At 46.0% G+C, this 26,528-nt stretch overlaps 2 protein-coding genes across 3 annotated transcripts; both read right to left on the bottom strand.

Moving 5' to 3' along the window:
- Positions 1-202: 202 nt before the first annotated feature.
- LOC140460196 (uncharacterized) lies at positions 203-10,241 on the bottom strand. Of its 2 annotated transcripts, none has more exons than XM_072554595.1 (2): positions 10,162-10,241; positions 203-2,711 (listed from the first exon to the last, which is right to left on the bottom strand). In XM_072554595.1, exon 2 carries the CDS (start codon positions 2,271-2,273, stop codon positions 924-926), a length of 1,350 nt encoding a protein of 449 aa, XP_072410696.1. In that variant the 5' UTR covers positions 2,274-2,711; positions 10,162-10,241; the 3' UTR covers positions 203-923. The 2 variants fall into 2 exon arrangements, with proteins under 2 accessions (XP_072410696.1, XP_072410698.1); XM_072554597.1 differs by having other exon boundaries at positions 10,158-10,228.
- Positions 10,242-20,258: 10,017 nt separating this feature from the next.
- Positions 20,259-24,653, bottom strand: LOC140461104 (uncharacterized). The gene is given in 3 exon segments (XM_072555869.1): positions 20,259-21,983; positions 21,986-22,354; positions 24,536-24,653. Coding segments are annotated over 3 exon segments (1,329 nt in total). The 3' UTR covers positions 20,259-21,141.
- Between the last annotated feature and the right edge of the window lie 1,875 nt (positions 24,654-26,528).

The following is a 26,528-nucleotide window of genomic DNA, read 5'->3' as shown; positions in this document are numbered from 1 at the left end:
AGGCAGTTTGGTCCTTCAGGGCTGGTGGGAGAGAGGGAAGTAACAGAGGCAGCTGATCAGATTGTCTCAATGTTAGAGACAAGCAAACTCAATGAGCTCCTGCATTTCTTGCTGGAGGCAAGGATTGAGGAGACAGGGAAGAAAAAGGGCATTTTGAAAGGAGTTATCTCATGTTTGAAATATTCAAGAGTTGACACGCCGCGAGTTTCACACCAAACTGATTTATTTAACTTTCATCTCACATAATAATACAATATAAAACTTGAGTGAAGTTCATCAGGATTATTTGGAACAGATGCCACAGTACAGGGTTCACTGCTGGACATGATCAACAACAAGAAGAAAGTGAGGACTGCAGATGCTGGAGATCAGAGTTGAAAAGTGTTGCGCTGGTAAAGTACAGCAGGTCAGGCAGCATCCAAAGAATAGGAGAGTCGATGTTTCAGACATAAGTCGTGCATCAGGAATGTGGCGTGGGTTGGAGAAGGCGGAGAGATAAATAGAAGGGTGGGCTCGGGGGATGGTATTTGGAAACACGATAGGTAGATGAAGGTGGGGGGGTGATGGTGACAGGTTGGAGCAGAGAGTGGAGCAAATAGGTGGGAAGGAAGATGGACTGATAGGACAGTTCAAGAGGGCGGTGCTAAGTTGGAGGGTTAGATCTGAGATAAGGTGGGGGAGGGGAGATGAGGAAACTGATGAAGTTGACCTTGATGCTGTGTAGTTGAGGGTCCCAAGGTGGAAGATGAGGTGTTCTTCCTCCAGGCGTTGGATGGCTTACATTTGGCTGTGGAGGAAGCCTAGTACTTGCCTGTCCTTGGCAGAGTGGGAGGAGCAGTTAAAGTTGTCAGCCACAGGGCAGGGGGGGTTGTTTGGTGCATGTGTCCCAGACATTGATCAACAGCAACATCTAATCATGGTCATTAATGGTGAACACGCTGATGTTTCCGCAGGCTGGATGCATAAGTAAATCTCTTCCCACACTCAGAACAAATGTATGGCTTCTCCCCTGTGTGACTGCGCTTGTGTCTAACAAGTTCAGATGATGTCTTGAAGCCAGTGCTGCAGTGAGAGCACCTAAACGGTCTCTCGTTACTGTGAGCACGTTGATGACGGATCAAGTCCTCAGAACTTTTATACCACTTCCAACACTCTGGGCATTGAAAAGGTCTCTCATCAGTGTGAGCCCGCTGGTGTCTCAGCAGATGAGAGCTATCAATAAATCCCTTCCCACATTTGGTGCAAGTGAATGGCCTCTCCCCTGTGTGAATTCGCTTATGTTTCTGCAGGTCGGATGAGTCAGTGAACCCTTTCCCACACTCACAACATCTGAACGGCCTGTCCCCTGTGTGAAATCGCTGATGTTTCACCAGCTTGGCTGACTCCGAGAATGCCATCCCACACTCGGAACATCTGAATGGCTTCTCCCCTGTGTGAAACCGCTGGTGTTTTGCCAATTTGGATGACTGAGTGAAGCCCTTCCCACACTCAGAGCAAGTGAATGGCCTCTCCCCAGTGTGAACTCGCTGATGGACAGTGAGTTCAAACGATCGCCTAAACTGAGACCCACAGTGAGAGCATCTGAACGGTTTCTCATCAGTGTGAAGAATTTGATGGGAAATTAGTTCCCCGGACGTTTTACAGCATTTCCCGCAGTCCGTACACTTAAACGGTCTCTCCCCAGTGTGAACCTGCTGATGTGTCAGCAGTTGGGATGACCTAATGAAACCTTTCCCACACTCAGAACAGCGGAACGGCTTCTCCCCAGTGTGAACTCGCTGGTGCTTAGTGAGGTCAGTTCCTCGTTTGAACCCAGTCCCACAGTCAGAGCATCTGAAGGGTCGCTCATTGGTGTGAACATATTGGTGGGACACCAGTTCCTCGGAGCTTCTATAGCACTGTCCACAGTCTGGACACTGAAACGGTTTCTCCTCAGAGTGAATCCGCTGGTGTCTCAGGAGCCTGAATGACTGAGTGAATCCCTTTCCACACTCTGGGCAGGTGAATGGTCTCTCTCCAGTGTGAACGCGCTGGTGTACAATGAGCTTAGATGAACACTTGAATCCTTTTCCGCAGTGAGAGCACCTGAATGGTCTTCCATCTGTGTGAACACATTGGTGGGATGACAGTTCCCCTGAACTTTGATAGCTGTTCCCACAATCTGAGCACTTAAGCGGTCTCTCCTCAGTGTGAACGCGTTGATGGGACTTCAGGTCCCCAGGACTTTTACAGCAGGTCCCGCAATCCGAGCAGTTAAATGGGCTCGCATCCATATGCGCACTTTGGAGAGACAGCAGTCCCCACAATTCAATCACGTAAAGGATCTCGTCAGCGTGACCTCACTAGTGGGTCAGCAGGATGGAAGGGAATCCCTTCCCACACACAGAGCAGGTGAACAGTCCCTCCTCAGAGTGACTACGCTGATGTGCTTCCAGCTCAGATGGGAATAGGAATCAAATTCCACACTCTCCACATTTCCATAGCTTCTCCCCAGTGTGAATGTGTTTATGTTTGCATCGACCAGATGATGGGCTGAATCTTTGTCTACAATCAGGACACAGACAGTTTCTGCTCAGTGCGAATGGAATTCTTTTTCTTCCATAATCAAAATCTGATACGGTTCAGGTTATGCCAAATGGGGAGAGCTTGTTGCATCCTGATTGAATGTTTGGTTTCAGTTTCTTGCCTGCAAATCCTTCCCTCTTAATACCCTGTGAAAGTGATTTAAAACAAAAAAAGAAAAGGAGAGAGAGATAACCAGGATAATTAGTGACCATGAAAGCTTCTCAATTGACAGAAAAACCAAAGTAGTTCATGAAGGTCCTTCAGGACACAAACAAGGCTGTCCCATTCATGGGAGCAGAGAAAGTCAGTGGGACAGGCAGGGAGTATGAGACAGATTTTATAAATCTACGAACCAAGCAGAGGAATAGAATCTCCCAAACCCTCAGCCTCCACCAGCAAGAAGAACCAGAATAGCAGGTGGATGTGAACACCATTACCTCCCAGTCACACATCATCTGATATCCAATACTGGGTGAACAGAAAGATCTCCCAATTGCAATACGAGGATGGCTGAAGTCATTGTCTTCTCTCCCTGCTACAATCTGTGCTCCCTCTCCACCAACTCCATCCCTCTCGCTGGTAAACTCTCAGGCTGAGCCAGACAGTTCACTAGGTGGTGATATATTTTACCCCAAGATGAGCTTCCAACAACACATCCTGATTAATCAACCCTTATTCCGAGCTCAGTAACATCATTCCACCTCACCCTCATCATAGAGACATAGAGTCCTACAGCACAGAGACAGACCCTTTGGCCCAAACTGATCCATGCCAACCAAAATGTCGATCCACACTAACCCCATTTCCCTGCAATTGGCCCAGATCCTTCTAATCCTTTCCTATGTATGTATTTGCCCAAATGCCTTTTAAATGCACCGGCCTCAACCACTTCCGCTGGCAGCTCATTCCATTTGCATACCACTTTCTGTGAAAAAAAGTTGTCTCGCAGGTTCCTATTTATTCTTTCTCCTCTAACCTTAAACTGATGCCTTCTAGTCCTTGATTCCCTAACCCTGATTGCATTCCCTGCATCCATGCCTCTCATTACCTGATACACCTCTATGAGGTCCCCGCTCAATCTCCTATGCTCAAAAGAAAAAGGTGCTAGCTTATCCAACCTCTCTCTAACTCAGACCATTCTGTCCAGGCAACATCATTGTAAACTTTCTCTGCACCCTTTCCAGTTCAATAACATCCTTCCTCTAACAAGTGACCAAAACTGAACACAATACTTGCAGTCTGGCCTCATCAATGTCCTGTACAACAGCAACATAACTTCTCTACTTCTATATTCAAAACCCTAACTGATGAAGGCCAGTGTGCCAAAAGCCTCCTTCACTGCCCCATCTACCTGCAACTCCACCTTCAGAGAACTGTGAACTTGAACTCCAAGATTCCTTTTCTTCCACTACACTCCTTAAGGCTCTACCGTTCACCATAAAACTCTGACCTTTATTTGATTTTCCAAAACTGAAAATGTGTTGCTGGAAAAGCGCAGAAGGTCAGGCAGCATCCAAGGAACAGGAGAATCGACGTTTCGGGCATCAGCCCTTCTTCATGAATGAGGAACGTATGTCCAGCAGGCTAAGATAAAAGGTAGGGAGGAGGGACGTGGGGGAGGGGCGTTGGGAATGCGATAGGTGGAGGGAAGTCAAGGTGAGGGTGATAGGCCGGACTGGGGTGGGGGCAGAGAGATCACGAAGAAGATTGCAGGTTAGGAAGGCGGTGCTGAGTTCGAGGGATTTGACTTGAGACAAGGAGGGGGGAGGGGAAATGAGGAAACTGGAGAAATCTGAGTTCATCCCTTGTGGTTGGAGGGTTCCCAGGCGGAAGATGAGGCGCTCTTCCTCCAACTGTCGTGTTGCCATGGTCTGGCGATGGAGGAGTCCAAGGACCTGCATGTCCTTGGTGGAGTGTGAGGGGAAGTTAGGTGTTGAGCCACGGGGTGGTTGAGTTGGTTGGTCCCGGGTGTCCCAGAGGTGTTCTCTGAAACGTTCCGCAAGTAGGCGACCTGTCTCCCCAACATAGAGGAGACCACATCGGGTGCAGCGGATGCAATAGATGATGTGTGTGGAGGTGCAAGTGAATTCGTCGCGGATATGGAAATGTCCCTTGGGGCCTTGGAGGGAGGTAAGGGGGGAGGTGTGGGCGCAAGTTTTGCATTTCTTGCGGTTGCAGGGGAAGGTGCCGGGAGTGGAGGTTGGGTTGGTGGGGGGTGTGGACCTGACGAGGGAGTCACGGAGGGAGTGGTCTTTTCGAAATGCTGATAGGGAAGGGGAGGGAAATATATCCCTGGTGGTGGGGTCCGTTTGGGGGTAGTGGAAATGACGACAGATGATACGTTGGACATGGAGGTTGGTGGGGTGGTAGGTGAGGACCAGTAGGGTTCTGTCCTGGTGGCGGTTGGAGGGGCGGGGCTCAAGGGCGAAGGAGCGGGAAGTGGAAGAGATGCAGTAGAGGGCATTGTTGACTACGTCTGGGGGGAAATTGCGGTCCTTGAAGAAGGAGGCCATCTGGGTGGTACGGTTTGGGAACTGGTCCTCCTGGTAGCAGATGCGGCGGAGACGAAGGAATTGGGAATATGGGATGGCGTTTTTACAGGGGGCAGGGTGGGAGGAGGTGTAGTCTAGATAGGCAAGACCTCACGCTTATCTATATTAAACTCCATTTGCCATTTCCTGTACTTCTTCCTCAGCTGATCGAGGTTCTGCTGCAATTTCTGGTAACCTTTGTCAGTGTCCACGATACTGCCTATTTTAGGGTCATCTGCAAACTTACTAACCATGCCTTGTACATTCTCATCCAAATCATTGATATAGATAACAAACACTAATGGGCCCAACCCGATCCCTGGGCACTTCACTAGTCACAAGCCTCCAGTCCAACAAGCATCCTTCGATTATTACCCTCTGCTTCTTACCATCAAGACAATTTTGAATCCAATTTGCCAACTCGCCCTGGATTCAATGCAATCCCTACTTTATTAAAGGCCTAACTGAAATCCATGTAGACTACATCTACTGTCCTATCCTTGTCAACCTTCCTGGCCACTTGATCAAAGAACTCTAATAAATTTGTGTAGGCATGATCTCTCACTCACAAAGCCATGTTGATTATTCCGAATCAAACCTTGTCTTTCCAAATCTTATCTCTCAGAATCTTCTCAAGTAATTTACCCAGGACAGATGTTACGCTTTCTGGTCTCTATAGTCAGGGCAAGGATACCCTGAGGCATGGTACATTGGCGAGACCAAGCAGAGGCTATGGCAACAGAAGAATAGACACAGCACAACAATCAACAGACAGGAGTATTCCCTCCCAGTTGGAGAACACTTCAGTGGTCCGGGACATTCAACCTCAGACCTTCGGGTGACCGCCCTCCAAGGTGGACTTTGGGACAAACAACAATGAAAAGTGGCTCAGCAGAGGCTGATAGCGAAGTTCTGTACTCATGGGGATGGCCTCAACCAAGACCTTAGGTTCATGTCACACTACAAGTAATCTCATTGCACTATACACACATACTCACTCTGTTTTTCTCTCTCATGTAGGCCCTCTCCCATATGCCCACACATATACACACTCTCTCATAGGCACTCATAAACCACCCTCTCCCCACCACAACGCCGCCCGCACCCCCACGTCCACCTCCCCCACACACACACATACACACATCCACATGCACATATACACATATAAGTTTGTGGGGTGAATTTGTACTTGCAGAATTACATTTTACTTTGCTCAAGAACTGCATGAATCCACGTAAAATTCTGTAAACCCGTTTTTTTAGATTAGAATCAGTCTGACCATTGTGGCGCACACAGTCTCACACAGAGCAGCTCATACTTTAAATGCATTATCTGGGCCGACATGACACCAATTGTTAATGCTCACTTGAGAATGTAACTATTTTTTAAAAGTTTTGCAATTTACATATGAAAGAACTGAAATCAACATGGTCATTCTAAAAGATGAGAGACTTATAAACAATACAGGTCTTTTTAAGTATGTAATTTCAGTTACATCACACTGTAAACTTTGGCTATAAATTCCGTGTCTTATGATCTTATACTCCACAACCATCTGAGCAGGGAGCAGTGCTCCAAAAGCTAGTGCTTCCAAATAAACCTGTTGGACTATAACCTGGTGTTGTGTGATTTTTAACTTTGTACACCCCAGCCCAACACCGGCCTCTCCAAATCATGGTCTATAGTTCCCAGGCTTTTCTTCGCAGCCCTTCTTAAATAATGGCACAACATTTACCACTCTTTCGGAACCTCACCCATAGTCAGCAATAATGCAAAAATATCAGCCAGGGCCCTTGCAATTTCTTCTCCAGCCTTTTGCAGTGTTCTTGGATATATCTGGTCAGCACCACCTTCTGACATTCTAATACATCCAATACCTCCTCTATTTTGACATGGACTGTCCCAAGATGTCACCACTAATTTCCCCAAGTTCCCAGGTCTTCATGTCTTACTCCATGGTAAACATAGAGGAGAAATACTTGTTGAGAACCTTGCCCATCTCCTGTGGTTCGACACATACATGTCCACTGTGGTCATTGAGGGGCCCTATTCTCTCTCTAGTTATTGTTTTTTCTTTAATATACTTAAAGTACCTCTTTGGATTCACCCTAATCTTCTCAGCCAAGCTTATCTCATACCCCCTTTTCACCCTCCTGATTTCTTTCTTCAGTAAGCTCTTGCATTCCCTGTATAGCTCCAGAGATTCCTTTGATCCCAGCTGCCTGTACCTGAGCCACGCCTCCTTCTATTCCTGGTCGAAGCCGCAATATCACTTGTCATCCAGGGTTCCCTACGCCTGCCTACCCTTTACCCTCACAAGAACATGTAGACCTTGAACTCCAGCAATCTCACTTTTAATGGCTTGCCAGAGGTCCCTTTGCCTGCAACTAAACTACTCCAATCAACCCCTGCGAGCTTCCATCTAATTCCATCAAAATTCACCTTACCCCAATTTCGAACTTGAACCTGTGGATTGGTTTTGTCCTTCCGCATAACTATTTTCAAATTAATAGAACTATGGTTACTGGTCCCAGATTGCTCCCGAACTGAGACTTCAGTCATCTGTTCTACCCTATTCTCCAAGTGTAGGTCGGGTTTTGTCCCTTCCCGAATGGACTGCTTGAGGAAACTTTCTTTAATGCACTTAACAAATTCCAACCCATCTAAGCCCTTAAAACTCTGCAGTCCCAAACTATATCAGGAAAATTAAAACCCCTACTATGACAATTCTATTGCTCCTGCAAGTCTCCCCAATCGTAGCTAAGAATAGGTAGTGTGTAATGACAGACTATGTGATAACAAGGCTTGGTGTGTGTGGAAGGGGTGAGGATACTATGGATTTCAGGCCCTAGAATTATTAAAAAAAGGGCGGCACGGTGGCACAGTGGTTAGCACTGCTGCCTCACAGCACCAGAGAACCGGGTTCAATTCCCACCTCAGGTGACTGACTGTGTGGAGTTTGCAAGTTCTCCCCGTGTCTGCGTGGGTTTCCTCCAAGTGCTCCAGTTTCCTCCCACAGTGCAAAGATGCGCGGGTCAGGTGAATTAACCATGCTAAATTGCCCATAGTGTTAGGTAAGGGGTAAATATAGGGGTATGGGTGGGTTGCGCTTTGGCGGGTCGGTGTGGACTTGTTGGGCCGAAGGGCCTGTTTCCATACTGTAATGTAATCTAATCTCTCTGCATATTTGTTCCTTGAAATCCTGTTCAGTATTTGGGGCCAATAGTACAACCCCAATAACATCAACATCCCTTTCTAATCTCACAGCTCCACCCACAAAGCCTTCACTGGATGATCCTTCAGATATTTCATCTGATTACTTCTGTGATACTCGACTTAATCAAAAATGCAACTCTCCTTCCCCTCCTTCCACCACCTCTGTCCCGCCTAGAGCACAAGTACCCTGGCACATTAAGCTGCCAGTCGTGTCCCTCCCTTAGTCACGGTTCTGTAATGGCTATAATATCCTAGTCCCATGTACCTATCCACACCCTGAGTGCATTGGCCTTATCTGTCAGCCCTCTTGCATCGAAAGGAATGCAATTTAATCCAACAGGCATTACTTGCTCCCTATGAGTTCCAATCTGATCAGTCTCTTCAACTTACTATTTCTGTTAGTGTTTCTCCTTCAAGCCTCACACTTGCCTGCCTGCTGTTGAGGATCCTGCCCCCCCTGCCAATCTAGTTTAAACCCTTACTCAACTCATCTGCTGCTGAAACTCCCATCCATGCCTTTGTTACCTCCAGACGTAACTATCCCAATGTGTTCCTGGGGCCACCCACATCACCACGTCTCTCTAATCCTGAGGGTATACAAATCTCTTCTGCCAGTGTTCATGCACACTACCATCACCCCTGACCTCATTGGCTTACACCTTCTGAAACACTAAGATGCCGCTCTAACACTAACCTCTCCTTCAGCCCCATAACCCTCCCTCACTCTGTCAGCTCCTGCAGCCTCTACACCCTTCCCTCTTCCTGTAAGCTCCCGCAGCCTCACAACCCTCCCTCTCTCTGTAAGCGCCTGCAGTCTCACAGCCCACCCTCTCTGTCTGTCAGCTCCCGCAGCCCCACAACCCTCCCTCTCTCTCGAAGTTCTTCCAGCTCCACAAAGCACCCGAAAACAAAAACAATGTTGGAAAGCACAGTGGGTCAGGTAACATCCATGGAGAGGTAGAAGGCTAACATTTTGAATCTAGATGACTATCCATCAGAGCTGGTGAGGAGACATCTAGGCTGGAAACGTCAGTTTGCTCTCTCTCCATGGATGCTGCATGAACCTCAGTGCTTTCCAGTAACTGCTGTTTCCAGTATAGATCCCAAAATCTGCAGTTATTTGCTCCTGCAACATTCGCTCTCTCTGTAACCTCCTCCATCTCCTGCACTCCTCCCACTCCCAGTCACCTCCTCCATCCCCTGCACTCCTTCCACTCTGTCACCTCCTCCATGCACATTCCTCTGTATAATCTCCTGTAGTCTGAAAATCCCCTGCTGTAGCTTCAACTCGCGTTGGTTCTTAAACAAAGCATAGAGGCCACATAAGAAACTCTGCAGGTCTAGCAGTATCTGTGAACAGTGAAATAGTATTAACGTCTAGCGTCTGGTCTGGCTCCACTTCAGAACGGAATCATACCAGAATCAGAATGTTAACTCCAAATGTGGATTGGAATAAGGTGTCATCATATTGCTGGTTATTATTCTCCCTATTGTGGGTACAAAACAGCAGCAAGACTAACATGTACAAGATGCAAGGGAGATTTTGATTCTATTCACTGCCTTCACCAGTGACATATTCATACCACCCTGGAATTTAGTCAATGTGTGATTGCGCATGCGCGTCGCCACACCCCATTTGCCACGCGTAAAGATGTCCGCCCAAATGCCAACGGCCCCGCATAAACATGGCGGCCGCAGGTTTGGGCCTAAATCCCGGACAAAAGCACTCGGCCGCCAAATTAGTGCAAACAGGGATGCGCATGCTCTTTTTCACGGCCCTAGACTGACAGTAATTGCTTATAAAGGCGTCCCTCTCGTTCCCCGGCTCCTTTTCTCCTCACTCACTCACTCCGTGTATCTTATCCTCTGCTGCTCTCCCCGTGATGCCGACACCGACCTTGCCCAGACCAACACTGCGCATGCTCTATGCCTCGCCCCATCAATGCGCCTGCGCAGTTGTCCTCTGCAGTGAACCTGGAGCTAAGCATGTATGTCGGGTGGAATAATCATTAAAAGCTTGTGTTCTGTGATTAACAATTAGTTTTCATGACCTGATTATGATCTCAATTAAGAACTTAAAATCACTAGGATGTCTAGTACACCAGGATCTACACCATGTTTCTATTTGTGAAGTGTTCAACAGTAGAAAGTGAACTGATGACAAACTTGAATTTTCTGGAGTTTCAGCAGATGCTTTTTTTGAAACGGACGAGCATCAGATTTCGTACAGCTGTCGGTTTATGCGTTCACTTAAACTCGAGCAGACAAGATATATTTAAATTCCTTCCACTCTAACATTCAGAGCAATTGATAATGATTCCTTCTGGTTCAAACCGGTAACTTCATATGTGATAGAAATGTGATAAGCACGCCAGAAGAGAAGCACTGCACTGAAAACGTTCACAGGTATTTTGCCAGAAATCAACCTGTGATCAAATACTTTATTTCAAGAGATTTTGTTTTTCATTGGCATTGACGAGTATTGTAGATAGAGTCAAAAAGTGTGGTTCTGTAAAAGCACAGCCAGTCAGGCAGCATCCGAGAAGCAGAAGAGTCGATGATTTGAGCATAGGTTCTCCACCAGGAATGTGGGTGGGGTGGTGGGCAAGGGGGCTGAATGAGGCCCAAGTTCCCAAGGGATCCTTCCACATCCACCAGACATTTTCCTGCACCTCGAAACACCGCATCTCAATGCCAGCAAGGAACTCATTATTGACTTTCGGCGGGATGTTACTCATGCACCTGACACATTAACAGCACAGAGGTGAAATGAGTGGAGAGTGTGAAGCTCTTGGGAGTGGTCATCCACAACAAGCTTTCTTGGACTCTTCATGTAGACGCACTGGTTACAAAGGCCCAACAACGTCTCTACTTCCTCAAGCAGCTGAGGCAATTTGGCATGACAGCAAATAATCTTGCAAACTTTTATAGGTGCACCATCAAGAGCATTTTGTCTGGATGTAACACTGCCTGGTATGGCAACTGTACCATTCAAGATTGGAGACGGTTACGGAGAGTGGTGAACTCAGCCTGGACAATCACAAAGGCCAACCTCCCATCTATAGAATCCATCTACCAGGCCCACTGTTAAAGAAAGGCCGCCAGTATTCTTAAAGATCCATCCCACCCTGGCAATGTTTTTCTACAACCTCTACCATCAGGGAGAAGGTACAGAAGCTTAAACTCTCACACCAGCCGGTTTTGTAACAGTTTCTACCCTACTGTTGTTAGAATACTGAATGTACTCACAAACTGTTAATATTCACCTGTACCTGTGATTTTTGTCTTTGCTGCTGTTTACCCTATTATTTACTATCTATGCTACTTAATGATGTGATCTGCCTGTATTGCTTGTGAGACAAAGGTTTTCACTGTGCCTCGGTACACATGACAATAAATTCAATTCAGTTCAATTCAATTCAAAGGCTGTGCTGGAACTGACAATGACTGCAACAAAACTATCAAAGATTCTGCAATGTTTGCAGTAAACAAACCATGTTACTGAGACAATAACCTCATCGCTGACCTATTACATTACAAAATATATAAAAGTGTCTTGCCATGTGCTGTGGTTTGAGAGAAGACTCGCAGCAGACTACAGTGTTGTTGGTGTCTTTCCCTCCCCGGAGCTCCAGTCTGTCATTGCATCCTGACTCTGACTCTGAGGCTGGTGATTTTCCCCACAACAGAGATTATAAAATCGTGAGGGGTGTGGATCAGGTGATTAGTGAACATCATGTTCCTAGGGCAGCTGAGTTCAAAACTAGAGGATGTAGGTTGAAGGTTAGAGGGAAAGTGTTCAAAAGGACCTGAGAACTGAGTGAATCTTTCACACTTGGTGCAGGTGAATGATTTTTCATGAATGATGCATCTGCATCCATTGCAGTTTAGAAGAATAGGAGGCGATTGGTCTCTTCGTCAGATGGATGCTGAAAGATATTTCCCTTTGTGGGAGAGACTAGCCCAAGACATCATGAACTTTTCTGTCATTTGTGATCAGAAATCTATCTCCCAATATGGTCTCCTCTACATTGGGGAGACAGGACGCCTACTTGCAGAATGTTTCAGAGAACATCTCTGGGACATCTGCACCAACCAACCCCACTGCCTTGTGGCCGAACACTTCAACTCCCCCCTCACTCCGCCAAGGACATGTCGGTCCTAGGCCTCCTCCATCGCCACACCCTAACCACCCAATATCTGGAGGAAGATCACACTATCTTCCCTCCCCCCACCTCATCCCAGATCCAGACCAGCAACTCTGCACTACCCTCATGACCTGTCCGACCTGTCCATCCTCTTTCCCACCTATCCGCTCCACCCTCCTCTCCAAACTATCCCCATTAACTCCACCTCCATCTACCTCTCGTACTCTCAGCTGCCTTCCCCCACAGCCCCACCCCCTCCCACTTATCTCTCAGACCCCCGGCCCACAAACCTCATTCCTGAAGAAGGGCTCTTGCCCAAAATATCGATTCTCCTGCTCCTCGAATGCTGCCTGACCTGATGTCCTTTTCCAGCACCATGCTTTTGAGAGAAATCTATCACCGTCTAGTGTCAATATTGTGAAAGATTGCACTTCTTCTCAGATAACCAGTTCTCTGGACTAAAAATGTTTGGTCTCTGACAGACGGTGTTGAACTTTTCATCAATTTCTGTTTTTGTTTCAGATCTTCAGCATCCTCACTTCTTTGTTTCATTTATTCTCCTACGTCTGCCCCACCTCCACACCTGTGCTTAGCCTATTTAATCTCATTGCAGACCCTTTCTATCTTCCTTACTACCTGCTTTCCTACGTGTGGTTAGAGCCAAAAAAATCTGCAGATGCTGGAATTCAAGGTACACAAGCAGGAGGCTGGAAGAACACAGTAAGCCAGGCAGTATCAGAAGATAGAGAAGGCTTGCTGTGTTCTTACAACCGTCTACCTTGGATTGCAGTTTTTTTTGTCCCTAACCAAGATCTTCCCTGTGGTAGCGTCAGTAAAATTGGCTACAGTAGAGAAAGTCACTTTATTATTGTGAATCACAAGCATTTGATCCATTGCAATACATCAGACATGCAAGCACGCAGGGGAAATATTTTCCATGCAGTCACCCTGTCTTGCCCCTGCAAGTAATTTGTTGATTTCAATGAGCTCACCCTCTCAGAGACTGGGGCGGGAGAAGAAGGGAAGAGGTTTTGCAAACTGTCCTTCCCTCCCCTGCTCCCTGAGCTGGAGCTGCAAAGAGAGGTTGGGGGCGCGGGGGAGTCGGGCATGAGGGACACCGCTCGTTGTGGCGCCAGCTGGTTGCCATGGAAACCTTGGCTCCATGTGGGGGCGCGGCAATAACGGGTAGGGGCGGGGCAGCCGGTAATCTGTTGATGTCACTGCCGAGGCCAGCGATTCCTATTGGCTATTATCAAGCAGGGATCAAGCGTTCCAATCTGCTTGCGAATCGGCGCACTGATGACTCACCAGTATCCCAGTCAATTGTGCTTGGAACTTTTCTTTCCTTGAGTTAGAGTTAATATTAAAACAAAAGTTTTTTTTTGCTTAAAATGTGTAGATAATTATTCATTTGTGTGAGCATCCTCCGATACTGAAGTATATCACACCTACATTCTCTGGGGAAGTAGCGGAACTCGATCTCGTTTGCAGGGCCGCCTCTACATACCACATCTACATTGTCTTGGGAATCACGGAGTCAGGAAATTATTTGCATAACAATTTCCCAGGATTAGGGCATTTACATTTTTTGGTGCATTGAGGGGCGACTGGTGAATGATGCTGGTTCCATTGGACCAAGCCGTAATCGTTCTTATCCTTTGCCCAGATTGGGTGGTCTCTTAACTCTTCCATTTTTGTGCATCTTATGGACCAGTTCATTTCACCATCTTCGAAGTGCAAAGTGGGGTTTACCTGGGTCAGAAATGTCCATTCCCAAGAGAGCTGGTTCCACCGGTCCTACCCAAACCAGTGATAAAGTTATTAATTCATGCAGATGACACTAAAATTGGAAATGTAGTGGACAGGGAAGAGGGTTAGCTCCGATTACAAAAGGATCTGGACCAGATGGACCAATGGGCTGAGAAGTGGCAGATAGAGTTTTATTCAGATAAATGCAGGTGCTGCATTTTGGGAAAGCAAATCTTAGCAGGACTTATACACTTAATAGTAAGGTCCTGGAGAGTGTTGCTGAACAAAGAGACCTTGGAGTGCAGGTTCATAGCTTCTTGAAAGTGGAGTTGCAGGTAGATAGGATAGTGAAGAAGGCGTTTGGTATGCTTTCCTTTATTGGTCAGAGTATTGAATACAGGAGTTGGGAGGTCATGTCGCGGCTGTACAGGACATTGGTTAGGCCACTGTTGGAATATTGCATGCAATTCTGGTCTCCTTCCTATTGGAAAGATGTTGTGAAACTTAGAAAGGGTTCAGAAAAGATTTACAAGGATGTTGCCAGGGTTGGAGGATCTAAGCTACTGGGAGAGATTGAACAGGCTGGGGCTGTTTTCCCTGGAGTGTCGGAGGTTGAGGGCTGACCTTATAGAGGTTTACAAAATTATGAGGGGCATGGAGAGGATAAATAGGCAAAGTCTTTTCCCTGGGGTCGGGGAGTCCAGAACTAGAGGGCATAGGTTTAGCGTGAGAGGGGAAAGATATAAAAGAGACCTATGGGGCAACTTTTTCACACAGAGGGTGGTACGTGTATGGAATGAGCTGCCAGAGGATGTGGTGGAGGCTGGTACAATTGCAACATTTAAGAGGCATTTGGATGGGTATATGAATAGGAAGGGTTTGGAGGGATAGGGGCCGGGTGCTGGCAGGTGGGACTAGATTGGGTTGGGATATCTGGTCAGCATGGATGGGTTGGACCGTGGGGTCTGTTTCCATACTGTACATCCCTATGACTATGATTCTAAGACTCGTCAGTACTGACAATCTTTGGACCTCCACCTATTGGGTGCAGATTTTAAATACTCCTCAGCTGTTCCAGTTGTTTCCATGTTTTCACTCCGCCTCTTTTAGGATTGTGTATCTCTTTCGTCCATTTATCTATGTTTTCTGGATACACAGGCATATGATAGTCATGCTTTCGATACGCGTAAGTGCTGGTGGTGCCCACATTGTCCCTGTTGTCTCTCTCCTATTTTAACTTTGGCTCTTTTACTTCACAGCAGAGCAAGCCATCATGTAGTGTCTTCTTCTGAGTCACCAGATGACTCTGATTCTGGTCTAAAGCAGCCTCCCTCCTTTGTTCCCTCCATTGGTCCTTGGCCAATTGGTTTAAACAGGAGTATGCAGGCCAGGATACAGCACTCATCCCTTTGTGCTCAGGGGGCTTGTCAGGCACTTTACGTACTTGTTTCTGGAGTTTCTTGATTTCTGACTTTGAATTCCTCATACTTACTTTTAGATCCCTGTGCTTCCTTTTTAGCCCCTGTTAATTCTTCATGCACCACTTTTAACATCTGGCTCATATTGAGTGTGTTATCATTTTGTTTTGCTGTCGGATCTGTCCCATCAGGACAAGGGATCATCTTAGTCAGTCTTTCTGTTTCATACGGGTTGCCTTCCCCCAAACCCTTGTAATATTTTGCAGGGAACATTGTATCATGGAGGTATTGAACTTTGCCTGATTTCCACTGGGGTTTTAGGTAAATCGAATTGCTGGTATATATAAGACTTGGGAGCAGAAATTAGGCCATTCAGCCCATCACGTTTGCTCCACCATTCAATCATGAACGATAAGTTTCTCAACCCCTTTCTCCTGCTTTCTCCGCGTTACCCTTGATCCATTTTACAATCAAGAACCTATTTATCTTTGTCTAAATATACTCAATGAAATATATTCCTTAAATTTCAGTAAAATTGCATATCCTGATATGTCTGGTGGGCAGGCCCACTCTCGGTAGTTGTTGGCAATTCTGTATTCCTCTGAACCAGCATCAGGATAATTATGGGTCTCGAGTCGAGTTCAATTAGCTTGATTTGGTCAGAAACCGTGCCCTCAGCTCCACCGTGTACAGATATCAGATTTAAGGGAACCCAAGCCTGCCTATCCTGCTAGAATTCGGAATTGCATGAATAGAGAGACTGTCAAGTTCAGACAACTCATCAAGAAGGGCGACACAGTGGCTCGGTGGTTTGCACTGCAGCCTCAGTGCCTGGGAGCCAGGTTCGATTCCAGCCATGGGTGACTGTCTGTGCAGAGTTTGCACATTCTCCCCATGTCTGCATGGGTTTCCATGTCTCCGGGTACTCCGGTTTCCTCCCACAATCCAAAAGAATTGGCCATAAGTTGCCCGTAGTGTTAGGTGCATTAATCAGAGGGAAAGGGTCTGGGTGGGTTCCTCTTCAGAGGGTTAGTGTGTACTTGGGCTGAAGGGCCTGTTTTGACACTGTAGGGAATCTAATCTAACCTTAAGGAAAAACTTGTCATCCTTACTTCTTTGAGTGCTGAAATGGGTGTCTAGTCTATGGCAAGTTCTAAGTTCCTATAGTGATCCTGCCAGAGTACGCCAATCTGTTTTCCATGAATGTCAGTCGGATTCAGGTGATGGTTATTTGTGATTTACAGCTCAAAACCAAAAGGCACACACCAATCTTCTGCATGTCTTAACTTATACACTTCAATCCTACAGTGCAAACGAACCTCCCCCACACCCCGCGCCCCCCCCCGCACTTTGATGGCGCTCTGTAATTGCTTCTTGGGTACAGTATCTTACATAGTTCAAGCTTGGTTATAACTGAGATGGACAGGCTTGTGGTCCTTCGTGATGTTTTCCAGATTCTTATCTCTCTCCTTGAGGCTTTTCACAACAAATACTATATTCAAGTCACAACTGCCAGCTGCACTGTTAACTGCCAACTAGTTGGATTTCAGGAACTTTTAAATTTCTAATTTTGGAAAATACAAAAGAACATTGATTTTTTTTATCAGTTTCAACAAAGTTATGTGCTTACACCTCGTGTTAGAATTCTTTAGCGAACAAGTCATCTCTGTATTCATTCCTTCTTGACAAGTGAAATTAGAAGAATGTCGGAAAATGTTTATATGAGAGAGAGAGAGAGAGAGTGACAGTGAGAAACGGGGAGAGAAAGAAAGCCACTAGCTTTCTGTGCCATGCTCACTAAAGTAATTGTTAATTATTTATCATCTGGTTTGAATCTTTTCCTTTCTATAACTAATTCAGAATCTATATCTTTAATTATTGATTAAACAGCTAGCGAGTGTGAAATGTTCTTATTCAGAGTGAAATGATAAACATTATAATTAGATTAGATTAGATTCCCTACAATGTGGAAACAGGCCCTTCGGCCCAACAGGTCCACACCAACCCTCTGAAGAGTAATCCACCCAGACCGATTTCCTCTAAATGATGCACCTAACACTATGGGCAATTTAGCATGGCCAATTCACCCTGACCTGCACATCTTTGGACGGGAGGAAACCAGAGCACCAGGGGAAACCCACACAGACACGGGGAGAATGTGCAAACTCCACACAGACAATCACCCAAGGCAAGAGTCGAACCTGGGATCCTGGTGCTGTGAGGCAGCAGTGCTAACCACTGAGCCACCATGTTGCTCTATTATTACCTATATCTTACAGAGCTGCTATTGTCACTCAGATGTTACATGCTGTTATCTGTAAATTATGCGCAGTCAGAAACCTTGAAAGTAAATGTTACTGTCAGGAACCATCACGTGCTGCACAGCAATGGGCAGCCCGAACAGGAATTGAAAATTTTTGCAAGCACATCTGCTGTTTCAACCCAACAACTTGTCGCCCCAACAACTTAAGATACATTTCACCTGACTCTGGAGGCTTATCCACATTTCAGCCTGCCAGGTGACTCAAAACCTTTTCTCTCTCTATGCTAATTTCTTTAAGGACTACAGCAGTAATGTGTGCGTGGTACCAAAGGACGCAGACCTGGTTCCAAGTGAATACTGTAGTAATGCTGCTCCTTTAACAAAGTTGTGTTGTCCTGTTTTTTTCCCCCAAAACTGTTGTCTCAGGTAGATTTGCCAAGATATCCAGTTTGGATGGGTTTTAGGGCTAATTTAATTATAGCGAACTGATACTGCCTCAGGCAAAGGGCTTTCAAGTTTAAAGACACTTGCCCAATGAAAGAGGAGCAGCCAGTTCTCCCAGCACACCTTTGATTCGGTTTGGGTTTTTTTTTATTTTAGCAGTCTGGCTATTCAAAGCATGCAGTTAGTCGGTTTTTGAGGCTGTTGGTGAGAGAAACAGCTCCATGGAGGAAGGTTCCACACTCAATCTCTCTGCCGCCTCTCTCTCCAATGAGACCCAGTGTTTGACTTTACCTTTTTTGCCAAGCAGTCTACATGGGGATTGTTGCAGGAACTTGGAACAGCATCATTAGGTTAGCTTAATCTGTTGGGTTTTCGGATAGCTTAAGTTATTCTGTGTGCTGTTCTCTCTTGCTTGTGTTACACAAATTCTGTTTTGTTTGAAAGCGAGGGGTTTTGACCAGCTGCTTCACTCCTGGAATATCCACTGAACAGCTGCTCTAAACAACTACTGACGTTAGGGTCTCAGCTATTTCCTTGAAATGTCTTGAGCGGGTCTGGCCTGGTTCATAACAATATTTTGTGTCAGTGTTCACTGGAGAGAGAGACGAATCAAGGAGAGGTATGTGATTGAATTTAATGGGCCTTACTCTTTCCCTCCTTATTCTCTAACCATTATTGTACCTGTGAAACAACTGAGCATTTTCCTTTATTTTACTTGGTGCATCAATTCATGTTCACGTGATAGCTTTCCTCTTGCACATTTCCCTCAATATATCTGCTCCCCATTCACTCTGGCCAAATCAAATTCAATCTTATTAATATCACCATATTTCAAACTTTGATTTGAAGTCCATCCTTGTCCTTTTCCATAACAATCCTGAATCGTTTTAAGAGTTCGGAGAAATGTTTGCAAAGTGCTCCCCCACTGATACTTCAACAATTTGTCTGCTTTTGTTCCTTAAAGTTAAGTCCCTTTCTTGTTGGGACTTTGAAAGTAGATCCAGTACAACTTTGAAGCCAGTATTTAAAAGTTCCTCAAAACCTTTCACACTATGACAACCACAATGCTGAGGGAAGTTGAAATTCCCAACTATCACAACCCTATTACTTCTACACCTCCCTGAAATTTGCCTCCTTACCAGCTCTACTTGTTCTACCCATCCAGATTTACTGAAGGAATTTTCTCGGATGTCATTTCTCCTTATTGCTGCAATAAATTGGGGCGGCACAGTGGCTAGCACTGCTGCCTCACAGCACCAGAGACTCGGGTTCAGTTCCTGCCTCAGACAACTGTCTGTGTGGAGTTTGCACATTCTCCCAGTGTCTGCGTGGGTTTCCTCTGGGTGCTCCAGTTTCCTCCCACAGTCCAAAAATGTGCAAGTTAGGTGAATTGGCCATGCTAAATTGCCCGTAGTGTTAGGTGAAGGGGTAAATGTAGGGGAATGGGTCTGGGTGGGTTGCTCTTCGGAGGGTCGGTGTGGACTTGTTGGGCCGAAGGGCCTGTTTCCACACTGTAAGTAATCTAATCCAATCTAAACAAAATTGTGACATCTTCTGTTCTTCAGTTTCCTTCACCGTCTCATATGAAGACCCTGTATCCTACCTCTCTCTCAACCATGTCTCAGTGACCGCAATGTATTCATGCCCCATTTTTAATTTGTATCATCAACTTATCTGCCTGGTTCGTCATACTGGTAGCATTAAAGTTAATGCCATTCAACCATGTCGAACTCTCTTGTACCTGAACTGACCTGTAATGTCAATGCCTTTCTGATTAATTTGTTAATTCTCCTCTTTTCTTATTGGGACATTCTCTCTGAATCCCATTCAATTGCCAGGTTAAGCTGCATGCACCCCAACTGCATTTAACTAAAATTCCAGCATTTCAGGTTGTACCTCAGCCTCGTTATGCCTTCTCCAAACTGCTCCTGTGAAGGGCACTGATTATATAATTCCGAGTGCCTCAGAGATAAGCAAAACACTTGAGGTAACTTAGTTTTAACAAAAAGCTGGTTTGTATTACTTTTATCCCAAATAGGTAACTGAACCAGTGCTGTTTCCAAACATCATCGGGAATAGGGCCAGAAAGCATGGTTTGGATAACAATAGCATCAAAACCCAGCACTGACAATTATTACGGAATGCATTGCTGTTTAATCAGTCCTGATGAGTCACAGAGTCACCTTGCAAACAATAAGCAGATGGACAGTCTTTACCTGGCATAAATGTGTTGATGTACATTGACATTGTGATTATTTTCAAAACCCATCCTACAGATACACAATTGTGGCAATGTTTCATCCTCAATAATCAGCCCCTTTAATACAGCAGGATTTAATAACACCAAGGCAGACAGCCCATGACCAATGTTCATTCCTTGGTGTCAGTGAAAGCAAAATCCTTCACCTCTGCTTTTTTGTGAATTTGTTGGAGTGTTCGCAAACAGCAAAGCCTTTTACACAAACACAGCAGGTGAACGGGATCCACTCAGTGTCATTTCACTGTTGTGTTAACAGTTTGAAATCCCTTCCCACATACAAAAGAAGTGAACGGTCTCTCTGTAGAGTGAATAGGCTGCGGTATCAGCAAGTGAGTTGACGGAGTGACTGTTTCTCCCCAGCGTGAACTCGCTGGTGTCTCCGCAGGTTGGACGACTGGGTAAATCCCTTCCCACAATCGGAACAGGTGGATGGTTTCTCTATCATGTGAATTCGCTGGTGTATTAGCGGGATTGTTGACTGAGTGAATGCTTTCCCACATTTGGAGCAGATGAGTGGGTTTCACCCCAGTGTGAGCTCTTCGATGCCTCAGCAGGCTAGATGATTGGATAAATCCCTTCCACAATCTGAGTAGGTGAATGGTTTCTCTCCAGTATGCACTCGCTGGTGTATCAGGAGTTTTGATGAGCAATTAAAGGCTTTTCCATATTCAGAACAGGTGAATGGTCTCGCTCCAGTGTGAACTCGCTGGTGTTTCAGAAGATCAGATGAGTGATTAAATCCTTTTCCACATTGAGAACAGATGAAAGGTCTCTCCTCAGTATGAATTCGCTGGTGTTTCAGCGGAACGGATGAGTGATTAAATCCTTTTCCACATTCAGAACAGATGAACGGTCTTTCCCCAGTGTGAACCCATTGGTGTATCCGCAGGTTGGATGACCGAGTGAATCCCATCCCATATTCAGAACAGCTGAATGATCTTTCCCCAGTGTGAATTCGCTGGTGTATCAGCAGATCAGATGAGCAATTGAATCCTTTTCCACAAACAGAACAGTTGAATGGCCTCTCTCCAGTATGAAGTCGCTGGTGTATCAGCAGTCCACATGAGTGAGTGAATTCTTTTCCACATTCAGAACAGGTGAATGCTTTCTTTCCAGTGTGAACTCCCTGGTGTTTCAGCAGTTTAGATGAGTGAATAAATATTTTTCCACATTCAGAACAGGTGAACGCGCTCTCTCCAATGTGTACTCGCTGGTGTAACCACAGGCTGGATGACTGAGTGAATACTTCCCCACACACAGAAAAGGTGAAGGGTCTCTCCCCAGTGTGAACCTGCTGGTGTTCCAGCAGCTTGGATGACCGAGTGAATCCCTTCCCACACACAGAGCAGCTGAATGGTCTCTCCCCAGAGTGAAACCCCTGGTGTTCCTCAGTTTAGAGGAGTTAGTAAATCCTTTCCCACAATCGGAGCAGGTGAACGGTCTCGCTCCAGTGTGAACATGCTGGTGTTCCAGGAGTTTAGACGAATGAGTGAATCGTTTGCCACATTGAGAACAGGTGACTGGTTTCTCCCCAGTGTGAACTCGCTGGTGTAAGAGTAGGCTGGCTGAATGAGCGAACGCTTCCTCACAAACTGGGCAGGTGAATGGTCTCTCCCCTGTGTGAACCCGCTGGTGTATTCGTAGGTTGGGTGACTGAGTGAATGCCATCCCACAATCAGAGCGAGTGAATGGTTTGTCTCCAGTGTGACTGCGTTGGTGAATTTTCAGCACGGGTGGTAAAGAAATGCCTTCCCACAATCCTCACATTTCCACAGTTTCTCCCCAGCGTGACTGCACTAGCATCTGGACATCTCAGATGAATCTTCACAGACACTTCCATGCGCAGACAATACGGGTCCCTCCCTCATGTCAACGATGATTTTTCTCTTCAAAGTTCAAAATAATAAGATAATTAAGTTATGAGAAACAGAGTGACGGTCAGATCTGGATGCGGTTCCAATTGCAAATCAACCTTTCCCAAAGCAAAACAGTTATTAGGAGAAACGAAAGGAACCCACAGGTTGTGAAATAGACAGCAATGAATCTGGTCAGTTCTGGAGATGACAGTGAGGGAAATCAATATCGTTAACCACTTTCTGAAACGTTGGGAGTGTGGAGCTGGAAAAGCACAGCCGGTCAAGCAGGAGAATTGATGTTTCGATCATAAGCTCCTCATCAGGAATGAGGCTCAGCCCCTTTGGCCTTACAAGCCAGAGGGAAATGGGTCTGGGTGGGTTACTCATCAGAGGGTCAGTGTGGACTGGCGGGGACAAAGTGCCTGCTTCCACACTGTAGGGAATCTAATCTAATCTACACACTCTCGACTCTGATCTCCAGCATCTGCAGTCCTCACTTTCTCCCAAATATCCTGCAGTGTTTGCACAATACTATAGAAAGAGAGAGAGGTGGGAGAGGCAGGCATGAAACAGAGGCATTTTATTGATCTAAACTCAATCCCGTTCCTCTTTTCTCCACATGTTCTTACTCTTCAATCCCCCTGAAGGGTTAAGTGCATATCTCCTTGAAATTGGAGGTGCAGGTAGACAGGGTGATGGAGAAGACATTTGGAATGCTTGGTTTTCTTGGTCATTGCATTAAGTATACAGGTGGGAAGTCATGTGTAGCTGTATGAGACATTAGGTGGGCCAGTTTTAAAAGACTGAGGGTAGTGCAAAACTGGAGGGCATAATTTTAAGGTGATAGGGGAAAGATTTGAAGGGGCAATCTTCGCACATAGATGGTGGTGCGTGTATGAAACAAGCTCCCAGAGGAGGTCGTGGAGACAGGTACAATTACAACATTTAACAGGCATCTGAATAGATACATGAATAGGAAGTGTTTAGGAAGGATGAGGCCAAATGTTGGCAAATAGGACTAGATCAGTTCAGGACATCTGGTTGCAATGGACGAATTAGACCAAAGGGTCTGTTTCCATGCTGTTTAAGTCTATGACACTATGTGGTTCAGCAAAATGATGGAAATCTGAAATAAAGTCAGAAAACAGTGGAGACGTTCAGTAAGTCTGGCAGCATCTGAGATGGTAAGAGATGCAGGAACATTACAACCTTGAAGTAATGTTTAGATGATCATACAAGGTATTACAATACAATGCCAAGTGCTAAAAAATGCAACTAGAGTAAATAGGTGCTTGATGACCAGCATGAATATGATAGGGACATTGTGTTCAATAATATTATATCAGACTCTGACACCTTTTTGTTCCCTGTTTCTCTGTGACTCTCTCATTTAGTAAGCAGGTAGCACTGGCAGGCAGTGAAGAATGCAAATGATATATTGCCCTTCAGAGTGAGCAGATTTGAGAAGAGCAGAGGTATCTTTCTTTAAGGGCTTTATTGAGCCCACACCTGATGCATCTTTGTTCTCCTTTCCTGAAGAAAGGACGATGCCCTGGCCATTGAAAGAGCGTAGAGGAGGATCACCAGACTGATCCCTGGGATGTCAGGACTGATGTATGAAGAGAGACTCCATCATCATTTAATCTTCTTTTCTTTTGTCTTTCTGAGCCACTGACTGTGTCACTAACTAATATTCTACCGCCCATTTGTTAATCAGAAATTTGAATCTGATCCATCTAAGTCAACACTTTGGTTTCTACCCCCCTTGCCTTACCCGTTTAAAAGCTCACCAAAGGAACTAACAAAAGCCCCTATCAGGAGATTTGCCCCAGCTCTGCCCAGGGGCCAACTGGTCAGTCTTGCACAACCCCGACAGAAATGGTCCCATTGCCTCAAGAATCCAAACTCCTCTCTGGTACACGATTTCGCCAGCCACACATTCATCTCGCCTATCCTCTGATTCCTGCTCTCGCTAACACGTGGCACTGGGAATAAGTTCGGACATTATTACATTTGAGGGCCTGTCTATTAAAGTATCTCCTATCTTCCTGTTTAAAGCTTTCAGACCCTCATCACTTTGTTTACCTATGTCATTGGTGCCCATGTGTTCCACAACCATTAGCTGTTCAAACACCAGCTCCAGAATGTACTGTAGCCTCTCCATGACGTTCCTGATCCTGGCATCGAGGAGCTCACATACCATCCTGGATTTGTGTCTACAGCCACAGAAGTGCCCGTCTACATCCGAGTATGGAATGCTCTGCCAACGACAGCCATTCCTTCTCCACCAATAATGCCATGAACTTGGCTGTTGCCAGTTTCCCCCCTGGGACCACCCTCAACCACCCTCCAAACAGTATCAAAGTGGGATATCTGGATGAGAGGCGGATGACCACTGGGGACTACTGAACATCCTTCCTGAGCCTTTTGCTATACTTGATGGTCACCCATTCCCTTTCAGCCTGTATATTTCTCACCGGCAGTTTGACCAACTCACTAAACGTTCTGACATTCTCAGTGCGATGAATGTGCCACGTGAGTCCACTCACAGCTCCAGAAAATGGGTAGCTTGTAGCTACAGATGGACGCATGCCTGGCACACGGAGCCAGCCCCATCACGGTAAGCTTCTCTTAATTCCCACATTGTGCAAGAGGAACTCCAGGTGCCTGAGGTCTCCTGTCATGACTTTTTTGTAAATTAAGGACAGCAAAGAGGGTTAGTTGAGAGTACATGATCTTGATCAGATAGGCCAATGGGCTGAGGACTGGCAGTTGAAGTTGAATTTAGGGGCGGCCCGGTGGCTCAGTGGTTAGCACTGCTATCTCACAGCACCAGGGTCCCAGGCTCAATTCCAGCCTGAGGCGACTATCTGTGTGGAGTTTGCACATTCTCCCTGTGTCTGCGTGGGTTTCCTTCGGATGCTCCGGTTTCCTCCCACAGTCCAAAGATGTGCAGGTCAAGTGAATTGGCCATGCTAAATTGCCCATAGCGCTAGGTGTATTAGTCAGAGGGAAATGGGTCTGGGTGGGTTACTCTTCGGAGGGTTGGTGTGGACCGGTTGGGCTGAAGGACCTGTTTCTACATTGTAGGGAAATGTGAGGTGCTGCATTTTGGAAAGGTAAATCAGACAGTAAGATCCTGGGGAGTGTTGCTGAACAAAGACACCTTGGGGTTCAGGTTCATCATTCCTTGAAAGTGGAGTCACAGGTAGATAGGATAGGCATTTGGTATGCTTTCCTTTGTTGGTCAGAGTATTGAGCATAGGAATTAGGAGGCCATGTTGCGTTTGTACAGGACATTGGTTCAGCCACTTTTGGAATATCATGTGCAATTCTGCTCTCTCTCCTATCGGAAGGATGTTGTGAAACTTGAAATGGTGCAAAAAAGATTTCTAAGGATGTTGCCAAGGTTGGCGGGTTTGAGCCATAGGGAGAGTGGGTAACTGGGATGAAATATGAGATGGAGCGTACTTTGGATCAATTTATGTCCCTCTCAGGCCAATTACTCTTTCCTCAACTGCAGGATCCAGAACTGAGCACATACCTCAGAGGTGATCTAACCACAAATTTTAACATCTACCTGTTTTGCGAGTTACAAACATATCGGAGATATTTTCCCACAGAGAGAACAGACAAACCTTTGTTGCTCCTACAGTTGAATGCCAATGATGTTTAGGTCCTGGGGACTCCACTGATTGCCAGATCTTTCATGAGATCCCGGTCTGGAAATTACTCTGTAAAACGAATTCACACACAAAAAAAGGACTGTCAGTCCAGGACAGAAATCTGGAAAAGACAAATGTTTCTCTTGCATTCGGATTGCTGTGGAAATGCTATTCTTTCAGCCGCCCAGTTCCCCAGCCCAGAAGAATCGTGCACATGCGCGTTCCTGCGTTCCGCCCCGAACAAATATGGCGGAGGTAGTACAGCGCCGATCTCAGCCTGAGGCCCGCAGCCCTTTTCCAGTTTGCGGCCATCGCGAGACTGGAAAGTTTTAGATTTGGGTTTAGGAGCTTCTTGGATGCTGTCTGAACTGCTGTGCTCTTCCAGCACCACTAATCCAGAATATGTTGAAGGT

This window comes from Chiloscyllium punctatum, chromosome 36 (assembly GCF_047496795.1).
Source record: "Chiloscyllium punctatum isolate Juve2018m chromosome 36, sChiPun1.3, whole genome shotgun sequence".
Lineage (NCBI taxonomy): Eukaryota > Metazoa > Chordata > Chondrichthyes > Orectolobiformes > Hemiscylliidae > Chiloscyllium > Chiloscyllium punctatum.
Note: the sequence above shows the minus strand (reverse complement) of the source record. Positions and strands in the feature narration are given on the sequence as shown.

Coding starts and splice junctions, on each gene's coding strand:
- LOC140460196 (XM_072554595.1), bottom strand. CDS start 2,273: ATGGATGCGAGCCCATTTAACTGCTCGGATTGCGGGACCTGCTGTAAA.